The sequence below is a fragment of the Phyllopteryx taeniolatus genome, chromosome 3 (assembly GCF_024500385.1).
Source record: "Phyllopteryx taeniolatus isolate TA_2022b chromosome 3, UOR_Ptae_1.2, whole genome shotgun sequence".
In the NCBI taxonomy this organism is placed as follows: domain Eukaryota; kingdom Metazoa; phylum Chordata; class Actinopteri; order Syngnathiformes; family Syngnathidae; genus Phyllopteryx; species Phyllopteryx taeniolatus.
This window is the reverse complement of record NC_084504.1, coordinates 11,183,391-11,204,570: the sequence shown is the minus strand read 5'-3', so window position 1 is coordinate 11,204,570 and position 21,180 is coordinate 11,183,391. Positions and strand designations below refer to the sequence as shown.

The 21,180-nt window shown below is 40.7% G+C and overlaps 2 protein-coding genes across 6 annotated transcripts in view; one reads left to right on the top strand and one right to left on the bottom strand.

Annotated features, from left to right (window-relative positions):
• adamtsl2 (ADAMTS-like 2) overlaps positions 1-13,672 on the top strand; it is a 46,173-nt gene extending 32,501 nt beyond the window's left edge. For all 5 annotated transcript variants that reach the window (XM_061769041.1, XM_061769042.1, XM_061769043.1 and 2 more), the window contains 5 exons: positions 1,423-1,578; positions 1,663-1,833; positions 5,924-6,100; positions 9,532-9,676; positions 12,181-13,672. In XM_061769041.1, the coding sequence (XP_061625025.1) occupies positions 1,423-1,578; positions 1,663-1,833; positions 5,924-6,100; positions 9,532-9,676; positions 12,181-12,308 (777 nt within the window). In that variant the 3' untranslated portion in view covers positions 12,309-13,672. The remainder of the gene's footprint in view (positions 1-1,422; positions 1,579-1,662; positions 1,834-5,923; positions 6,101-9,531; positions 9,677-12,180) is intronic.
• A 4,531-nt stretch (positions 13,673-18,203) lies between these two features.
• On the bottom strand, positions 18,204-20,140 carry LOC133474794 (protein FAM163B-like). Its single transcript, XM_061766811.1, has 2 exons — positions 20,132-20,140; positions 18,204-18,647 (listed from the first exon to the last, which is right to left on the bottom strand). The coding sequence occupies exons 1-2, from the start codon at positions 20,138-20,140 to the stop codon at positions 18,204-18,206; spliced, it is 453 nt and encodes a 150-aa protein (XP_061622795.1).
• Positions 20,141-21,180: the final 1,040 nt, after the last annotated feature.

The window sequence follows — 21,180 nt, the reverse complement described above, 5'->3', positions numbered from 1 at the left end:
ACAAAAGAACCAGGGAGCACAACACAACCAGGTGTTGAAACAGAACCAGATGTTTAAACAGAACCAGGTACTACAACAGTACCAAGTACTACAAAAGAAACATGTATTGAAACAAAACTAAGTGCTGAAACACAACCAGAGACTAAAACAGAAACACGTACTTCAACCAAAACAGGTAGCACAACAAGAACAGGTGCTCCAACAAAACCAGGTGCTCCAACAGAACCACATACCAACAGAAAATCTAGTACTGCAACCTAGCCATGTAGAACAAGATAGACCGAGGTATTGAAACAGAGCCAAGTACTGCAACAGAACCAGGTACCATAGCAGGGCCAAATGCTATAACAGAAGCTGGCACTAAAACAGAACCAGGTAATAAAACAGAAATAGGTAACACAACAAAACCTACTACAACACAGCCATCAGAACCTTGTACTATTAAAAAAATAAGTCCTAAATAAACAGAACCAGATATTGAAACAGAACCAGGTACTGTTGTAGAACCATGTTTTGTGTTTTGGCCCTCTGTGTTTTCTCTTTGCCCACAGTCTGGCCTGGTTAACTCATTCACTGCCAGCCTTCCCAGTTAACATGGATATTTGACTTCTAAAGCAGTCAATGGCAGTGATGTGGTGGGCGGAGTCCCGTCGCTCCACCTGCTTGCTATCAGCCAGCTGCACCTGTTGCAATCAGACTTGGCTGGTATTTAGGTGCGGCTCCAGTGGAAGGAAGGTGTCTGAGTATTGTACTGCTTCCCGTTTTGCTTCTCAACATAACGTTTGTTCCCTTGCATCGTGTTTATTAGACTATATCCCGTCGCACCAGGAGTACCTAGGGTTCGTTTTTATTAAGTACTTCTGTGGTTTTGTGTTTCGGCTTTGTGTTTCCGTTTCCTCTATGGAGGTGTTCCAGAAGTACTAAAATTATTTTTGTCTTTTAGTACTTCTGTGATTTTTTGTTTTGTTGTCTATCTTGTGTCGATAGTTTTTGTTTCACTCTTTTGGTACCTTCCTTCCACTGTGGCTCCGTCCGCCATCTTTTGTTCATGTAACTTTCTCCGTGTCCTATTTCTCGGTCATTGTTGTTTTCCATTATTATAGTACTTCGCACTCGTGTTACCTTTGTAGCCTCGTATTTTAGTTTTTCACGACGACCGTTTACTGTCGTCGTTTCCCATTTTGCATTTATTGTTGTTTCTCTGTCTCTTTGAATAAAACATGTGCAACTGTTCCAAACATTTTACATCTGCGTGATGGTCCATTCTCCGGCTATTGGCCGACCATAACACTAGTACTACAACAGAACAAGGTAGCACAACACAACCAACAGATCTGTGTTGGGAATTTACGTAATGTACACGAACGATCAAACCAAAGTTAATTGCTAACTATGCTAACATGCTAATATGTACTAACATAGTGTACTGCGAAGTGTGGCCGAAGAGATCAGGTGACCCGTGACGTCCGCTGCTCTGAAGAAAGTCGCCCGTGCGACCCCATGACCAAACCGGCTGGTGTCAAGAACTGCACAGGTCCGCCCTGCGAACGCCACTGGACTGTGTCCGAATGGGGGCCCGTGAGTGGACATCACAACACGACATCGTGAGCCAATAACCACGCCGTCACAGGAAATTCAGTTTTTCACCTTCTTGTACCGCAGTGCTCAGGCCCATGCCCGCACGGGAGGATGGTGCGCCATGTGTACTGCAAGGCCCCCGAGGGCCGGGTGGTGGCCGAGGATCAGTGTCCTGGGGACGAGAAGCCGCTCGCCGTTCAGCCCTGTGGGGAGAGGGACTGTCCTGCCCACTGGTTGAATCAGGACTGGAAAAAGGTAAAGCAAGTTGAGCATTTCAATGCGTGTGAAACCTGCATGTACTCTTTGTTTAACGTCCGTAATGTCTGTAACATGTGAGACCTGCATGGAACGTGTGTGTAACCTGTGTGTAATGTCCGTACACTGAAAAAAATACATACTGTATAATTTAAAAAAATTGAAGTAATCCGTCGCATATAATATTTTAGCTTTGACTCAATAAAAATGATTCATTTATTGTATTCTGAAAGTTTTTATTTCATGCAAAACCATGTATGAATGTTGGAACCAAAATGTTGAACCAAAATGTTAGCTCTTGCTAACTTAGCTTAGTTTAGTTTAGTTTAAAAGCACGGCAGTGAGGTCCAGTGCTCTACGCTCATACACATTCACCCATTCATACAAGCTTCACACAAGGCAAATGCCTTTACCATTGTTATTTCACATTTTATGGCGTCTTTTTGGTTTATTTAAGAGGAATATTTAGAAATATTGAGAAATGTTTAAGCAGCAGCTCCTCCCGTCCCCAGTAGGCTAACCGTTTACACGACCTGCACTCTGTGGACAATAGGGCGTCAAATTCGAGGGTTAAATTTTACGTCCAGTCAAGGACAGATACATGTTTAACAACATAAATGACTTTAAACTAATCGTAATGTTACCATAATGTAAAGTTTTATATTATTTCTTACCAATGTCAACGTCGCTCCTTCCGTCCTGGTCCGCAATGCATGCAAATCGCATTTAATTAAAGAAAATACTTTGAAATATTTCAGTTTAGCTGTAAATTCAAATTACACTAAAGTAAAAACAAAACGAAACATAACATTTAAATTACAAACAAAAAAAATTCAACAATTTGCAAGTAAAAAAAAATTAAACAAGTGACAAGTTTGTTATATTTTTTTTCAGTCTATCATGTGGCACCGGCATGGAACGTGCGTGAACGCTGTGTGTAATTTGTCTAACGTGTGAAACCAACATGTAACGTCTTTGTAATGTTTGTGTAATTTAACGTGTGTAACCTGTCTGTAACATGAAAAACCTGCATGTAACGTGTAACCTGTGTGTAATGTCTGTATCGTATGCAGTGTCGGGGAGTTACTAATTACATGTCACGAGATTACGTAATGACAGAATTTATGTAATTGTAATCTATTACATTATTGGGAGAAAAGGTGTACTGAAATTAAATTTGTTGCTTTTGGAAATTTTCATGATTACAATCTTAGCTACATTTAAAAAAATAGCTGCAAAAGCTCAGATATTTTTTAAAATCATTTGCTCCTTCTAAAGCTGACGATTGTGAATGCCTCTCTCTTTGGTCATGTGCCATTCTGCTGTAGCCTCAAACATGACATAATTTTCCAAATATGAGCTTGAAGCGCCACCTTGTGTGAAACCAGCATGTAACGTGTGTAATATCTGTATAATGTGAAATCTGCATGTAACGTGTGTAACTTGTGTGTAAGGCCTACAATATGTGAAACAATGTGGGTAGAGTGGCCAAATATTGTACTCAAGTAAGAGTACCGTTACTTTAGCATAATTTGACTCAAGTAAAAAGTAGTAAATAATTACTTGAGTAAGAGTAAGAAAGTACTCAGTGAAAAAGCTATTCAAGTACTGCGTAACTGAGTTCAAGCAGAGGATGAATGAAAAATAAGTAATAAGTAATATGATAGCGGCACGGTGGACGACTGGTTAGAGCGTCTGCCTCAGAGTTCTGAGGACTGGGGTTCAATCCCCGGCCTCACCTGTGTGGAGTTTGCATGTTCTCCCCGTGCCTGCGCGGGTTTTCTCCGGTTTCCTCCCACATCTCAAAAACATGGATGGTAGGTTAATTGCCAACTCTAAATTGCCCGTAGGTGTGAATGTGAGTGCGAATGGTTGTTTGTTTGTATGTGCCCTGCGATTGGCTGGCAACCAGGTCAGGGTGTACCCCGCCTCCTAACCGATGATAGCTGGGATAGGCTCCAGCACGCCCACGACCCTAGTGAGGAGAAGCGGGTCAGAGAATGGATGGATGGAAGTAATATGATATTGCTGATCAATATCACTTAACCTACAACATAGTACAATAATAATCAATACAATCTTTATAAAATAGCAAATGATGAATAAAATATTTGTAAAATAAATGGTTGTACACTATTTTGTTTCTACTTGTTAAACACCACGATAGGATAATGAGGCACAGATTACAAAAACAGGAACAAAGGTGCAGTGGGTATAAAAAGTCTACGCACCCTTGTTCAAATGCCATTTTTTTATGGAAAGAATTTAGACCAAAATTAATTATTTTACAATTTTTTTTCCGCTATTAATGTGACCTAGAATTTGCACTACTGAGTATATATATATACATATATATATATATATATATATATATATATATATATATATATATATATATATACATATATACGTATATATGTATATATATATATACATATATATATATATATATATATATATATATATATATATATATATATATATATATATACATATATACGTATATATGTATATATATATATACATATATATATATATATATATATATATATGTATGTGTATATATATATATATATATATATATATATATATGTATATATATATATATATATATATATATATAGAGAGAGAGAGGCGGCACGGTGGCCGACTGGTTAGAGCGTCAGCCTCACAGTTCTGAGGACCCGGGTTCAATCCCCGGCCCCGCCTGTGTGGAGTTTGCATGTTCTCCCCGTGCCTGCGTGGGTTTTCTCCGGGCACTCCGGTTTCCTCCCACATCCCAAAAACATGCCTGAATTGGAGACTCTAAATTGCCCGTAGGCATGACTGTGAGTGCAAATGGTTGTTTGTTCCTATGTGCCCTGCGATTGGCTGGCAACCAGTTCAGGGTGTACCCCGCCTCCTGCCCGATGACAGCTGGGATAGGCTCCAGCACGCCCGCGACCCTAGTGAGGAGAAGCGGCTCAGAAAATGGATGGATATATATATATAATCTTTTTGAGCGGGTACGTGAAAATAAACAAGTGACATAATCTTGTATGTGACTGACTTTTTTTAACTGATCTTTTACCCGGTTAAATAAAGGTTAAACAAAACAAATACAAATCTGGTTGGACAAGGATGCATTCCTTCTTATAAATGGGATGTGGCTGTGTTCAGGAGTAACTAATCACATTCAAACTCATGATTAGTGGGAGCCCAAAAACCAACAACACATGCATAGGGCCTTAGAGAATTTGCATTATTCACCGAAATGACTGAATGAAGAAGCTGTTTGCTGACCAGTCTTATTGATAAAGCGTGTATGTGCATGCGTGCGTACGCATGTCCAAGCGAGAGATTACAGCACGTACCCCAAAAGATGCATGTTTCAGCCCACAAAAACAACAAAAACATCTGCAACTTACTGCAAGATGTTTTTCTCAAGTTAGAAGTAGGTTTGACCAAAAATAAGACTACACTGCATGACAAAAAAAAAGTCTAGAATGTAAACACAAGTCAGCATGCAGTTTATTTTTTTTATTGTTTTTTTTATTGTTTTTCCTAATATCTGTCCCTTTGATTGGCCCACGAAGGCGTTGGGAGCAGTCATGTGTCTGCCTTGTGCCATTTGATTGGTGAACTGGAGTCAAGTGACACTAGTGGTTACGCGTTGGATTGGTGCAAACAGCGCTCGGAGGGAACGTGGAACACAAAATCTAAAAAGCAGGTCGCACACGCAATAATTGATGAATAAAAGTAGCAAGCGGCGTTTAGCTCATTGTAACGGAGTAAAAGTACCGATTCTTCTTAACATAAATATTAAAGTAAAAGCATAAAGCATTCAAACTACGCTGACAAGTACAATTTATCCAAATGTTACTTGACTAAATGTAATGGTGTAAATGTAACGCGTTCCTACCTACCTCTGCATGTAACGTATGTGAAACCCCCATGTACAGTATCATGTCTGTAACCTCTGAGTAAAGCTTGCATGTAGGGTGTGTAACCTGTGTAATATCTGTGTTGTGTTGAAAATGCATGCAATGTGTGTGTAATGTCTATATTGTCTGAAACTGTCGTGTAACACGTGTTACGCGACTGTGTGCAGTGTAACACCACATGTGGCCGTGGTGTTAAGCGGAGGATCGTCCAGTGTGTGGGGATCAGCGGCGGTAAGTTCCTGGTCTTTGAGGAGGAGGCGTGCGGCGCCGACGAGCGGCCCGAAGATGAGAGCACCTGCTTCGAGAGGCCATGCTTCAAGTGGTACACCACACCCTGGTCCGAGGTAGGCTGATCGGCACCGCATGTAGGGTGTGATGTGTGTAACCTGGTTCAGGGCTCTCCACTACGTTTTGCACTAGTAGTACTTTTTCAGATGCCCGCACCGGCACATGAGTTGGTCGCACCATTTTTGAGGAGGTGTACAGCGTGACCATGGCATACCATAGTTTTGTATGAAGTAAAGATTGACAGTGACTCAAGATATGATATTTCCAAAATATTTTACTGTGAACAAGAAGTTTGTTTGCAACAGGCGGGGGTAGACAAAACAGGTGTATTAATTAAAAAACAAAAAGCAAAGGCTTTTCTTTTATTTGATCATTTGTTGGACTCAGAGGGGCCAACAGCCAGCTCTTATAGTGAGGACTCCTAACCCTACTTAATTTTGCGCATTACCACAACCATGTGATTGACATACATTTAAAAATGATTGGATATGGTATATCCCCTGGATGTTGTCAAGCAGCAATCGGAGGTACTGAAAGCAAGATTTCATTGAGCTCCTAAAAAAAGGGTTTTGATGCTGAGGTTTTCATAAGTGGACCTCTCCAAATGGTACGATTCGGGGATGAACGTTTCAGTTGGCTCAGTCAATTAAATAAGTGGCTCAAAGAAGTGTGTACTGCACTATCCGTGAGTTTCATTGCCAATTTCACCATTTTTTGGGAGCGCAGACATATTTACAAGCCAGACTTTCTGTCTAAATAGACAAGGGGTTAAGTTATTGGCGGCCAACATTTTTTACTGTGTACATCATTCAGCGGCCTGAAAGGAAAACATTGGCCTTGTTGACACAGCTGAAGAACAAAAAGATGTAGTTGTTCCCAAACAATTAGAGGAACTAGAGATAAGGCGAAACGAGGCGCAGATGGATTCATCAGCGTTATCCAAACAATCGGATGAACGAATGAGATGAGTCAGCACTTTGAATCTCCCACACCCCTCCCTGCCCCATTGGAGCAAGGCCCAAAGCAAAACTCACTCTCTTCTAGCCTAAATGCCTTGTTAGGTGTGATCGACAGATCCCCTCGCCTGAAACCAGCGTCCACTAAGATGCGAAGGGCCCCTCCTCCACCCATGAAGAATCTTATCTGCAAATCTGACTGATATCTGCGGGGTCTTTTCCAGAATAAGTCAGACCCCTATGGGGATCAGGCATTTTTCATCCTTGTAATTACAAGTGTTCAATCTCACCGAATGGCAATGACCTATGGGGTGCCTCAGGGGTCCGCCCCTCCTGTACAGGTTGTATATGCTACTCTTGGGTCAAATTCTTCAGAACATTAATTTTGAGTATCATAGTTATGCAGATGACACACAGTTATATATAGTAGTGTCTCCAGATGACTACAGTTCAATTGAGGTGTTGGATGAGCCAAAATGTTCTTAAATTAAACCACAACAAAACTGAGACAATTGTTTTTGGCAATAAAGAAAAGAGGATTGCTGTTAGTAAATACCTGGAGTCACTCTCTTTAAAAAGCAAAGACCAATTCCGAAACCTTGGTGTACTGATAGATTCCGACCTGACTTTCAACAGTCTTATCAAATCAATTAATAAAACTGCATTCTACCATCTGAAGAACATATCCAGAATGAAGGCTTGCATGTGCCAAGCAGACCAGGAGAAGCTCATCCATGCTTTTATTAAACAGATGCAGCTCATTCAGAATGCTGCAGCTCGGGTTCTGACCAGAATGAAGAGGTCAGAGCATATTACTCCAAATCTAAAGTTTTGACACTGGCTCCCAGTCAGCTTTAGAATAGATTTTAAAGTTCTGCTACTGGTTTATAAATCACTAAATGGTTTAGTTCCTGAATACATGAAAGTAATGCTAATGGAATATAAACCCAGTAGGGCTCTGAGATTGGAATAAGTTGCCAACAGAGGTGATGTCAACCCCAAGTGTGAATGTTTTTAAGTCCAGGTTAAAAACTTTTCTTTTTCCTCATGCTTTTTAGACCATTTCCACTTTTAAATGATATTTCTTGCACTGTACTCTGTTTTAATTGTACTTTTTTTCTCTTTGTTTTTAAATGCTTTTAATCATGTAAAGCACATTGAGTTACCTTGTGTTTGAAATGCGCTATATAAATAAATTTGCTTTGCTATGCTATGCTATGTGTATCAACACCATATAAAAGTATTGTTAATGCTTATTCACACTATTTTGCCATGTATTTACTAGCAAAACAGACCAATTTACCAATTTAAAATCATAGTCTTAAACAGTACAAGGATAAATCATTATTACTGCACTTTATTTTAATAGTTTGTTTAATAGTTTGTTTCCCTATACAATCCTCTTTAAAGGAGTCAGGGTTTCTTTCACTTTGCACATACTGTATCTTTATATGTCTATGCTATTAACAAGGTTGCCCTTCTAACAATTTTTGGTTGTTGGGTCGTTCGCTAAACATTTGGTGTTACTAGGGTGGGAGTGTTACTTTAAAGATAGATAGATAGATAGATAGATAGATAGATAGATAGATAGATAGATAGATAGATAGATAGATAGATAGATAGATTTGTTAGGTTTGATAGCTTCATAGCAAAGTTATTAAAACCTTTGCACATGACTATCTGTTTGTTATAATAAGTTAAATGAAAGTGATAAAAATTAAAGAGGAAATCATTGACCTCCCCCCGCCCCCCCACACACACACACCCTCGGAATTTTAATATGATCATACGTGACGTCACTCAGGGAAACAGCTTTAGGTTTTATTCTCGTGACAAATGTAGCAGTATTGATAATGGTGACTTGCGGCGAGAGGAGTTAACCGCCTTACCGGATTTTACAAGGTCGGTGCGGGTTAGCTTGCTTGCTCAGTCGTCCAGATGAGTTGAAGGCTCACACTTGTCAATTAAAATGAATAAGTAGATGGCCAACGTCAATATAGTTACGTGGTGGCCACTGGCCAGACACAGCGTACTAGCCTGTCTGTGACATGCATATGTCGGGTGAGTGTATGCAACGATGAGAATAGTGTGTCCTATCTGGAAGAAGCACTCAATTATGTTGCAGCAGGCAGCCAATCATATTGTGACGGGTCACTTTTAACTCAAATGAGATTCATAACCATTATCGAGTCGGCGCTCTCTCTCTTTCTCGCTCTCTCTCTTTGGTGCAGGAGGAGGCGATTGCAGTTGAAAAAAAGGCGACTTTCAAACATTAAAACATGCACTGAGTAAGTGCGACAAAATAAAATTTTAATCGCACAAGCTGAAAGAAAGGTCACAACCTGTGTGCTGTGATGTTAGTGTAATGTGTATGGAATCGAATGGAATCTTAACACGTGTCACTTGTGTGTAATGTCGGTAATGCGGAAACATGCATGTGTGTCAGGTATGTTTACGATGTGTAATTCGTGTCAATTTATGCTTGTGTGCGTGTGTGTGTGTGTAAAACGTGCTTGTAACGTGTAACCCAGTGCACCAAGACGTGCGGTGTGGGCGTGAGGATGCGTGACGTCAAGTGTTACCAGGACCGCGAACTGGTGCGAGGCTGCGACCCACTCACCAAGCCTGTGTCCAAGCAGACATGCAGTCTGCAGCCTTGTCCCACTGAGCCGCCAGGTCAGTCTGCTGGAACTGTCTGAGTCCTGGGTGTTTCCAGGGAATTTCCTGGCTCAAATTTAAGCAACTGTGGTACCCCTACTGGCTCAAACAAACACTTTTTCTATTGTTCTTTAACGTTTACTGTTTCTTAAATCATTTATATGTGTGCCTCGACTTACATGTTTCATTCGTTCCTTGACTAGACTCATAATTCAAAACACTCATATTTAAAATTGAAATGAATTACCATTAATCCATTCCAGCCCCACAAAAAACACCAACAAAACATCCATCCATCCATCCATTATCTGAGCCGCTTCTCCTCACTAGGGTCGCGGGCGTGCTGGAGCCTATCCCAGCTGTCATCGGGCAGGAGGCGGGGTACACCCTGAACTGGTTGCCAGCCAATCGCAGGGCACATAGAAACAAACAACCATTCGCACTCACAGTCATGCCTACGGGCAATTTAGAGTCTCCAATTAATGCATGTTTTTTTTTTTTGGGATGTGGGAGGAAACCGGAGTGCCCGGAGAAAACCCACGCAGGCACGGGGAGAACATGCAAACTCCACACAGGCGGGGACGGGGATTGAACCCCGCACCTCAGAACTGTGAGGCTGACGCTCTAACCAGTCGGCCACCGTGCCGCCACCAACAAAACATTTTGTACAAATTTTTTTCATGAAGAAAAGCAGTAAGGTATATAAAGCACCCTGCAATACTGTTCTTAATGAAAAAAAACCCTACAGTCGTGACATAATTAGATAGAATGTAAATAAATTATTTTTGTCACATTTCTTTGCTTCATTTCAATGGACATTGTGCTCCTTCTGGTGAAAAACGCCTTTGCCACCTGGGGGCAGTATATTACAGACATACGGATAAACTGTACATGGAGACAGTCTCAACTCGTCAGTAAACCGCTATAATATTAGTCATTCTTTGCAGAGGATAAGGAATACATGCCTTTGAGTATTGTTATATTGTTATATTTTCTACGTGTTGCTCCACTGCTTGTGTTCAAATATAAATTGTTTAAGGAGTTAGAACTAGGGCTGGGTGATAAATCAATATCCCTATGTATCGCGATAGACACATACTCATTATCAATAGAAAATACATTTGATAAAATTTTCGAGAGAGAAAAAAATCATCGCAACGCAAGAAACTGTCGCAAATGGTGCAACTCGTGGGGAGGCGATGTTGGCTGAGCTAGAAGGGGCCTTCAACGCGCCGCGTGCTTCATGGATGTTTGAATCATTCTGTTTCGCGACGCTGCGACGGTTCATCAAAATCGAAATAACTTCACGAAAGACATGCAACGAGGTCAATCGGTTGCATTCATCCATGTTTTGACAGACAATACCAATAGCCAATCATAATGCTAGTTGCTCCGTGCTGAACCAATCATGTGACGTGAATAAAATCATACCAAGTTAGGTTGACGCACTCATTAGCTGCATGACACAACAGGCGCTGAGCTACACGGCGACAGCGGTGTAAACTCAGCAGTCAGAGGGTGTTGTAAAAAGAAAAGAAAGGGAGTGTTCCCTCAGAAGAAACGACGGGAGGCTCAACGGGTGACATCGTTGATAAGAAAGGCCCTGAAAGATCGGCAGTGTGGAATTATTTTGGGTTAGTAAAGTCTGACACGAAACAGTGTAGCGTGCACTGGAAATAATGTTGAGTGTATGTTCACACAAAGACAGAGAACATGGCAGCCTTTTCAAGCACCTGAAGCAGTGCCACCCGCTAGCGCACGCTCAATACAAGACTTTACATGCAAGGGCTACTCACCCCTCAAAAACAACAAACAAATTGTATCACAAAAGACATGTTACCAGTTAGCACGGTTGAAAACAAGGGATTCAAGTGGATGATTAAAGTAATGGACCATCGTTACCAACTCCCTGGGCGTAAATTGGAATTGAAAACCTTTGCATGGTCAGATTATACATGTTTATAGATACTGTCGGTACAGAAAGTATTCATCCATCCATCCATCCATTTTCATCAGCTTACCGCATGGGAATCTGGCATTTCCCATGATGTGTTAGCATTACGCTAGCCACTTTAAAGCGAAGTTATGTCATTCTCTTAAATATACAATGTGTAATTCGCTTTGTTTTATGTTTAGTTTAACAGCAAACTTCAATGTGGCATTAAAGAGTATGAAGCCTCTTTTTTGGGAAAATTGTTCACACTGCCAAACTGCAGCTTCTTGTGAAGTGAGTTGCGTCGATTTCAGTTACAACAATACAGCGCTCATATCTCAAATGTTTGCTTGCAAGTCAAAGCAAAAAAATCATCAGAGCGACTGCTTGTATCTTGAAAAACTTCTAAGTCGGGGCACTCGAATCTCAGGGCCCCACAGTATTTTTGTTGCTGTCAAATGTCAAAATAGCCAACAACTGCAACACTGGTAAGATGAGAACAGGCCCCAAAATAAGTGAAAAAAATAATGTGGGAAAATCCTTGTGTTTGTGACGCACACCCCTTCCTTGTATGTGTCTTAATGTCCAGATGAGAGCTGCCAGGACCGGCCCACCACCAACTGCCTGCTGGCTCTCAAGGTCAACCTGTGCAGTCACTGGTACTACAGCAAAGCCTGCTGCCACTCCTGCCGGGCCCTACGATCGCCCGTGTCCTAGAGCCCCAAACCCCGCCGCCTTTCCCAAAACCCGTGCACATGGATTTTGTTCATCAGGTAGCCCGAGTGCAACGTTTACATTCTCAAAAGACAAAGTCAACACACACAAAAAGTTTAACAGCTTTGCTGGCTGTCAGGCTTCCTCACACGGGGCATTAGAACTTTTTGGTTTGTACCAGAATCCTGCACTCTCGTCTTTTCGCATCATCCCTCACTCTCCCCCTACCTCTCGTTCTCCTTTTTCCCAGCAGCCTTCCCTCATGCTATCTTTCCATTTCTCCCTCTTTTCCATCATCCTCTCTCTAACATGCTCCTCTCTCAACTGCTTTCTTTTCCCCAGCCTTCATCACTCTCTCTCTTCCCCATCATCCCTATGCTCTCCTGCGCTATAAACGTCCCTCTGTTTCTTTCATCATCTCTCTGTCCTTTTACCCATCAACTTTCACTCTCTCTTTCTCACTCATTTTTCCCCCTTCATCCTCTCTTGCTTTTGTTCTCATCATTCTTGCTTTCTCCCATCGTGCTGGTCTTTCTCTATTTCTTTCTCATCATTCTTCCTCTCTTTTTCACATTATTCTCTTTCTTTGTTCTTCCCATCATAATTCATTCTCTTTTGTCCATCATCCTTCTATCTCTTTCACTTGCTTTCTCATCACTTTTTTCTTTCCCATCATCATTCCCTCTCTCTTTCTCATTTCATCATTCTCACTTGTTCACATCTTTCTCTTTCTCTGTCTCTCTCTTTCTTTCTCTCATTCCCCGTCACTCTTCATCCCATCATCCTTTGCTGTCTTTTTCTCATCATCCTTCAAATGCTTTCTCTTTATACATCACCCCCTCACTCTCATTCTCATCATCTCTCCCTCATTCACTTTCTCGCACACTTGTGTGTCTTCAACCCTCAGCTTAAATTAGCCTTTAAACTTGAACCAGAACAAAGGTGATGATGCCGATGATGAAGATGAAGATCCTCTCCTCCTGCAGCCTGACAGCAAATGGTGTGCGCCTCTCTCGACAAGACAATCTTCCATTCAATCATTAAATATTATTTAACAGTGACAGAGAGTGAAATGTGCACGCTGGCGTATTTATTAGTCATCGCACATTTAAAAAAAAAAAAAACATTATCGTTATTACTTTTTCACATAAGCACGACCGCCTGACGTTTCTCCGCCGGGACCCAAAAAGAAAAATGAGAAAAAAGAAAAATGATGGCCGACAGAGGAGCCGAGATTCCTGACACTTGAAATGTATTCAGACGTGTTTAACTTTCTGTCTTTGATAAATATAAATATAACGGATACCTCTTTGTACGACGCGGCAGGACGCACAAACCGATGTTGTTAATAAACACAACAAAATGTACACTTCTCTCTTAGCTGGACTTTTCATTTTTACACTGCCTCTCTTTTACAGCAATAATACCGATTTGGGGGTGGGGGGCTAAATGCACGTTACACCAGTGTAGGTGACAGCATGTAAGACTGTGTTACACCATGTTACAGTATGCGTGACAGTGTCTTACAACATAACTGAATGTGTTCAAATGTGTTACGGTGTATGTTACAGTGTGTTACTTCTTTGTTACAGTTTTCATTACACTGTGTTACAGAGTCGAGTGACAGGATCTTTCAATATGTGCGTTACAGCATAAGTGACTGTCTTACAATATAAATAAGTGTGTTACAGTGTGTGTTACGTTGTGTTGGTTACAGTGTTACACTCTGTTAGAGTACGGGTAACACTGTCTTTTAACATAAGTGAGTGTGTTACAGTGTTGTTACAGCGTAGGTGAACGTGTCTTTGTATTACGTGTTACAGTCTATGTGGTGGCATGTAACAGTGCCAGTGTTACAGTGTCAGTCTTAAGCAGTGTTACTATGTGGGTGACAGTGTATGTGACAGTGTTCCACAGTGCTAGAGTATCTTTCAGTATAAGGGAGAGTGTTACAGTGTTACAGTTTAGGTGAAAGTGTTTTATGGTATAACTGTGTGTGTCACAATGTGTTACAGTGTACGCGACAGTGTTATGCCTTGTTACAATATGGGTGACAATTTGTTACAATACAAGTGAGTGTCCTCTAATATTGTTACGTGTACAATGTCTTAAAATATAACCGAGTTACACTATGCTACATTGTAAGTAACAGTGTGTTACATTATAGGTGACACTGTGTTACATTCTAGGTGACGGTCTCACATAAGTGAGTGTGTTACAGTGTAGACAGCAATGTGTTACATTATAACGGAGCGTGTTACAATGTGTTAGTGTAGTTGACACTTGTACTTGTACGTGTACGTGTACTTGATTGTAGGTAAAATTAGAGTATGTGCTAAATTAACGAGCATCAATTGGAAGACTCCATTAGGTATCATAAAATATTTATTAAAACATTGAATCATTAATGTTTTGGGTGGGGGGCTACTTTCATGTTTATTTCATTGTCTGGATATTTAATGAAATTTTGAATTGATGCCTCAACTTCTTACATTGTAAATGATGTGTTTACGTTAGCATTTAATGCTCTGTCAAAAATGTGTAGAATGTTGGCGATCAATAATTTCTTCATAGTTGTGTGAGGTGCTGTGACGTCAGAGTACATTTACACGTACGATACTTACGTTGCTATGTTAAAATACAACAGCCACTTGTATAGTGTTTCATATAACAGGACACATAAATGTAGTGATATAGTCATTGGTCAAGATGGGCCTTTGCAAAAGAACAAAAGGCAAGCCGAGAGAATGGTTTAACCCTCCTGTCATGCTGCGGGTCAAAATGACCCGTTTGAAGTCTCAAACTCTTGATTTAAAAGAAAAAAATTATTTTGACTTGTTCTGCTGCCCTTGTTTAAGTATTTACAAAAAAATATTTGCATGGTGTTACTTTTGACAATTAAAGGTACAGTGGGTCATATTGACCCATTTTAAGATTTGTTTTAAATTGGGGTTGAACTTGTTTTTTGGCGTTACTTTCATTTTCTTTTTATCAAAAATGTTTTGTAATTGAATTTGCATGGTGTTATTTCTGACGACTAAACATACACTGTGTCATATATAGGGTTGGGCATCGAGAATGGAGAACCGATTGGAACCGGACTAACGTTCCGGTTCTCCTGGAATCGTTCAAATTTAAAAATTTCGGTTCCCAGTTTCGATGCCTACAGTCCACCGACCCCGAAGAAGAAGTGGCGAAAACCCACAAAGAAGAATGCGCATGAAGAAGTGCTTGTGCCCAACAGCAGCGGCGAACAAAAGTGTATCTCAAATTTGTTAAAATTAATGACCAGTCGCCTCAGTGCAACACTTGGAATAAGATTATATTGTTCAAAGGAGGCTTTCAGGATTTTTAGTCGCCTGACACCGAGCCTCAGCCTCCACCGGGCGAAACTTCAGTGAAGTCAAATTGTTGAGTGAAACAATAAAATACGTCTATGCATTAACATTAAGGCAGCTAACAAGGTAAACGGTTGTTGCACTTTTGCACTGATGGTTTTTAGCGTTTATTTTAGTCTTCAAACCAACGTAAGAGCTGATGACAAAAAAAAAAAAAAAAAACTTAACATTGAGCTAAAACATCACCGTAGCAACTTTACATCATAATGAATTGGGAAGAAATTCACATAAACGTATCACAAACACTAACCTTGTGCCTCATCGGTCGGTAGGGACAGGAAACAATGTTTTATAGCATTTAGTTCCATTCATTAAAATAAAATAAAATAAAATAAATCACTGGTGTTGTGTGAAGTTACTTTTGGTGCCAAAATGCTGAGTACGCTTCAAAATAAAAGGCTACAGGCTTAAAACAGGAAGTCAAGTTAAAAGTTGCACATATAAATCGTTTGACGTGATAAAACAGTCCAAAATAAGTATTTTAACAATGCTATATGTAACTTTTAGCTGAAACATTAATTAATGAATATTATGTCAATTGGGTTAGTTCCACACACATTGCCTTTTAGTTCATAGGTTTGATATTGATACTGGTTATAAAGACCGCTGAGTCAAATGTTCATTTTATTCTATGCTGCAGGCTGCTAAGACAATGGCTGCTCATAATTTGGACACCCTTTATTCAAACCATGTAAACTCTTTTTTACCTAGCCCCATAAAAGAATCGGACTCGAGAATCGTTTGGAACCGGAATCGAAATGAGGAACTGGAATCGGGACCGGAATCGCTCAAATTCAAACGATGACCAATCCTAGTCATGCATAACATTGTTGCCAAGAAAGGGTCATAAGAGGAGGGTTAAAAAGTGAGCTCAGCTCCTTGTAACAAGCTGTGATGTCAAAGTTTTGTTGTATTGAGAGTTTGTTTCAAGTCAGACAGCAGTCGACTGACATCCAGCATGGCAGCATGGAAAAGTATGAGGGGTTATCAGGATTCAGGATTACCTCTCACAAGCACTGCTGTAACGCTCTCACATACTACTGAAACACTATCACAAATACTTCAGAAACGCTCTCACACTCACAACTAAACACTTTTATATGCTCTACTGAAATGTGCATTTCAGAATGTGTACTGAATTCCCCATGACGTGTGTGAGAGCATTTCATTTGTGTGTGAACGAAATAATATTCAGTACTTTGAGACTGTTTCACTCGTGTGAATGAAAGGATTTCAGTATGAGTGAAAAAACAATTATGTAGTGTGTGACAGCATTTCAGTATTGTGTGTCAAAGCGTGTCAGTCATGTAGATGAGTGAAAAGTTTTCAGTAGAACGTGAAAGAACCTCAGTATCGTATATGAGAGTATTTCAATAGTGTGTCTGAGAGCGTTACAGTTACTCAACTGAAACAAGTGAATACATTTCAGTAGTGCTTGTTGGATTGTTTCAATAGTGTGTGTTTCAGTTACGTTTGAGCAAAAAATTGTGTGTGACAACATTTCAATTGTGTTTGAGAGTGAAGAAAGTTTCAGTAGTGCGTGTAAGAGCATTTCAGAATTGCGTAACAAAGCGTTTCAATAGTGTATGTGAGTGAAAAAACAGTAATTTGTGAAAGAACATCACAGTTATGTGTGAGTGAAAAACATTTCAGTAGTGTTATGAGGGTGTTTCAGTTGTGTGTGAGAGTGAAGAAATGTCATTAGTTTTTATGACAGCATTTCAGTAGTGTGGTGAGAGTTTCAGTTGTGGGTGTGAGTGGGAAAAAAATCAGTGACGTGTGTGACAATGTGAAGAATATTTCAGTAGTAGAGGATATTTTGTATCTGAGCATTTCAGTTGTGCATGTGAGTGAAAAAAAATACTAGTGTGTAAGAGCATCTCAGTAGTGTGTGAGCAAAAGAAAAATTCAGTAGTGTGTGAGAATGTTTCAGTTGTGAATGTGAGTGAAGCAAAATTTGAAGTGTAAGCGTTTCACTAGTGTGTGAGAGTTTCAGTTTTTGTGTGTGTGTATGTGTGTGAGCACAAAAATTCTAGTGTGTGTCAGAAGGTTTCAAATGTGTATGTGAGTGATTACATTTTCAGTAGTGTGTGAGAGCAATTGTGTATGAGCAAAAAAATTCAAGAGTGGGTGTGAATCATCTCAGTTGTGAATGTGAGTGAAGAAATTTCAGCAGTGTGTGTGAGACTGTTTCACTAGTGTGAATAAAAGCATTTCAGTTGTGTGTGTGAGTGAAGAAAAAACTTCAGTAGTGTGTGAGAGCATTTCAGTATTTTGTATCAAAGCATTTCAGTTTTGAATGTGAGCAAAAAAAATCAAAAAAAATCAATCAGTATGTGGTACATGTGAGCTTGTTTCAGTATTGTGCATGAGAGAGTTTCAGGTGTGTGTGAGAGGTAATCCTCAATGATGCCCCTGCCGGGCCCTCATAGAAAAAGCCCTCAGTGTCGCTCTCTCCCGCCGTTGCGTTTGTGGCCCTCCGCCCTCCCTCCGGGGCCATCTACACGTCGGTGCTGACGCTGCGTGTGACCACCTCTCGTGTGGCCACGGAGCGGAGGAGGTCCAGCTTGCGGTAGAACCCGGCCAGGTCAGCGGGCATATCCAGGTCCTGGTGCACGCTGCGGTACCCACCGCCCAGTCGCCCTCCGTTGCAGAGATGCTCCGGGTGGTGCAGGTAGAAGGGCAACGTGCAGCGGGCGCACGCCGGGCAGAAGCCGTGCGCCCGCTGGCACCGACGCAGTGGCGGTGGCGGCGTGAAGCTAGCGGGCCCGTTGGCCTCGGTCAGGAAGGTAGGCGGGTATGTCTCTGGTTCGTCACTGTAACGCTCCGGGGTGGGCGGCGTCGGGGGAGCTGACAGAGCCAGGGGGTGCGAAGGAGACATGGTGGACAGCTCTGGTTCCTCCTCCTCCCCTTTCACGGACTCCTCCCTCTTACAGCAGTAATACTGAAAGGGGAGATGAGTGGGCTACGCTTAGTGCCTGTTACAATGTGTTACAGCGGTATTATATGAGGGGCCGTTAGGGACATTATTCAGGATTAGCTCGTATACTTACTATTCAAATGCTTTCACACACACACAAACTACTGAAAGGCTCTCAAAAGGACTACTCAAACACTCTCATACACACGAGTCTTGCTCTCCTTAACACTACTCAAATGCTCTCATTGATACTCAAATGCTCTCATTTAAACTACTCAAATGCTCTCATACACACGTCTTGCTCTCATCAACACTACTCAAATGCGTTCATGCGAGCACGTCAATCACATTTTCGCACACATCACTGGCATTCACGAATTCATGTCAATCATGCTCACACATGAATAGTGTCAATCGTTTATTAGGTAGTTCAATTCAAAAAGTGAAATTATAGAGGTGAACTGCACACTGCACACACTCAGAGTGAAGTATCTCATATTTAAAATATGTATTATTTTGATGATTGTAGCACACAGCAAATAAAAAAAAAATTCCCCATTTTGAGAAACTAAAATATAACGTCAAACGAAATAGTCAATTAATTCAAGAAATAAAGTGATTTTTAATGTAGAAATTAGGCTGGAATTTGCCCTCTGAAAAGTATTTCAGTGTTTAAACACTATGAGTACTGAAGAAAAACCTTTCAACTATATTCTAATTTATTGAGATGTCCCTATATTTGAAAAGTCATAAAATATTTGACTCTGACTGTGTGTAGTCTGGAGTGCATATCTATGACACGAGTTTCACTAGATTTATTTTAAGATCGATCTATCTATCTATCTATCTATCTATCTATCTATCTATCTATCTATCTATCTATCTATCTATCTATCTATCTATCTATCTATCTATCTATCTATCTATCTATCTATCTATCTATCTATCCATCCATCCATCCATCCATCCATCCATCCATCCATCCATCCATCCAAAATGAAAAGTCTAGCATGTTGGATTTTTTTGGGATATCTTCCGCGTAGTGTGACATATCAACGAAAACTCTCCAACAGCGCACATTGACGTCAACCAATAGGATTGCGTATTGTGCATCACCTTCCGTGCTTGCCGTTGTCAAGAACGCTGACATGTTTACATACAAACATTAGCACTAGCTTGCTAGGCTACATAACGTTTTGTGGCTTGCTTGCAAGCCGTATCATATTAAAAGTTTGTGAACATACCTAAAGTAATCCTTGAATGGATAGCCCATAACGTCATCTCCCAAGCACGGGGTGTGACTGCACGTTTTTTTTTTTCTCTTTTTGTTCTTCTTTTCCCCCCAACATTGCCGCAGCGATCAATTGTTTGACAACAACTTGTTGCCATGGTAATGATTATATTCAGTTGCAGTGAAAGGTGTCACGCTTTCTGGTCTTGCCTCCCCGACAGAGTTTGATTTGACAAGATAAAGCTCAGTGATCGTGAAAGACGGGATACGGCGCTACGGAATACATGTCGTATAGTGTTGCCACTGTCTGCCCGAGATACTGCAATTCTGACAACATGCAATTGTGAAATTTTTCTTGAAGTCTGATCCAGGCATTACATACATTTTATTATTGATATTATGAGGGCCCGGCAGGGGCATCATTGAGGATTACTTCTCACACACACACCTGAAAATGTATGACTTGGGTCAAACGTTTTGGATATCCTTCCACAAGCTTTTAACAATAGTTGGCAGGAATTTTGACCCATTCGTCCTGACAGAACTGGTGTAAGTGAGGCAAGTTTGTAGGCCGCCTTGCTGGCACATGCCTTTTTCAGGTCTGCCCATAAATTTTCAATAGGATTGAGATCAGGGCTTTGTGGTGGCCATAGTTATTACCAGCTCGTTCTGTATTTAATCACGTTGCCTGCTGCCACATGGGCCAAGAGCCGTGACAATGCCCCAGTCATGCACGGATCATCAGAGGTGTGATGTAATGAATTACAAATACTGTACTTTGTAACTTTACTAAAGTAGATTTTTCTGGTATCTGTACTTTACTTGAGTATTTATTTTTCTGCCAACGTTGAACTTTTACTCCTTACGCTTTAACACAAATATCTTTATTTTCTACTCTTTACATTTAAAAGTGTAGGTGGTTTGTTTTTTCCCCTCTGCTTCATCAGAATCAGAATCAGAATCATCTTTATTTGCCAAGTATGTCCAAAAAACACACAAGGAATTTGTCTCCGGTAGTTGGAGCCGCTCTAGTACAACGACAGACAGTCAATTGACAGAGAACACTTTTGAGACATAAAGACATTGACAAAAAAACAGTCACTGAGCAATAAAGGGTTGCTAGTTAGATGCAGAGTCCTCTAGCACTTAGAGCAGTTCGAATGACTAACATTGCAATAGTCCGGTGCAATGACCATTGTGCAAAGGGCGCAGAGACTACAAGGAGTGTATGCGGTTTAATGTGACTAGTAGTGCGATAATCTGGGACAATGTTGATTGTGCAAATGTTGCAGATACTCCTCAGTCAGTGTGCAAATGGAGCAGATG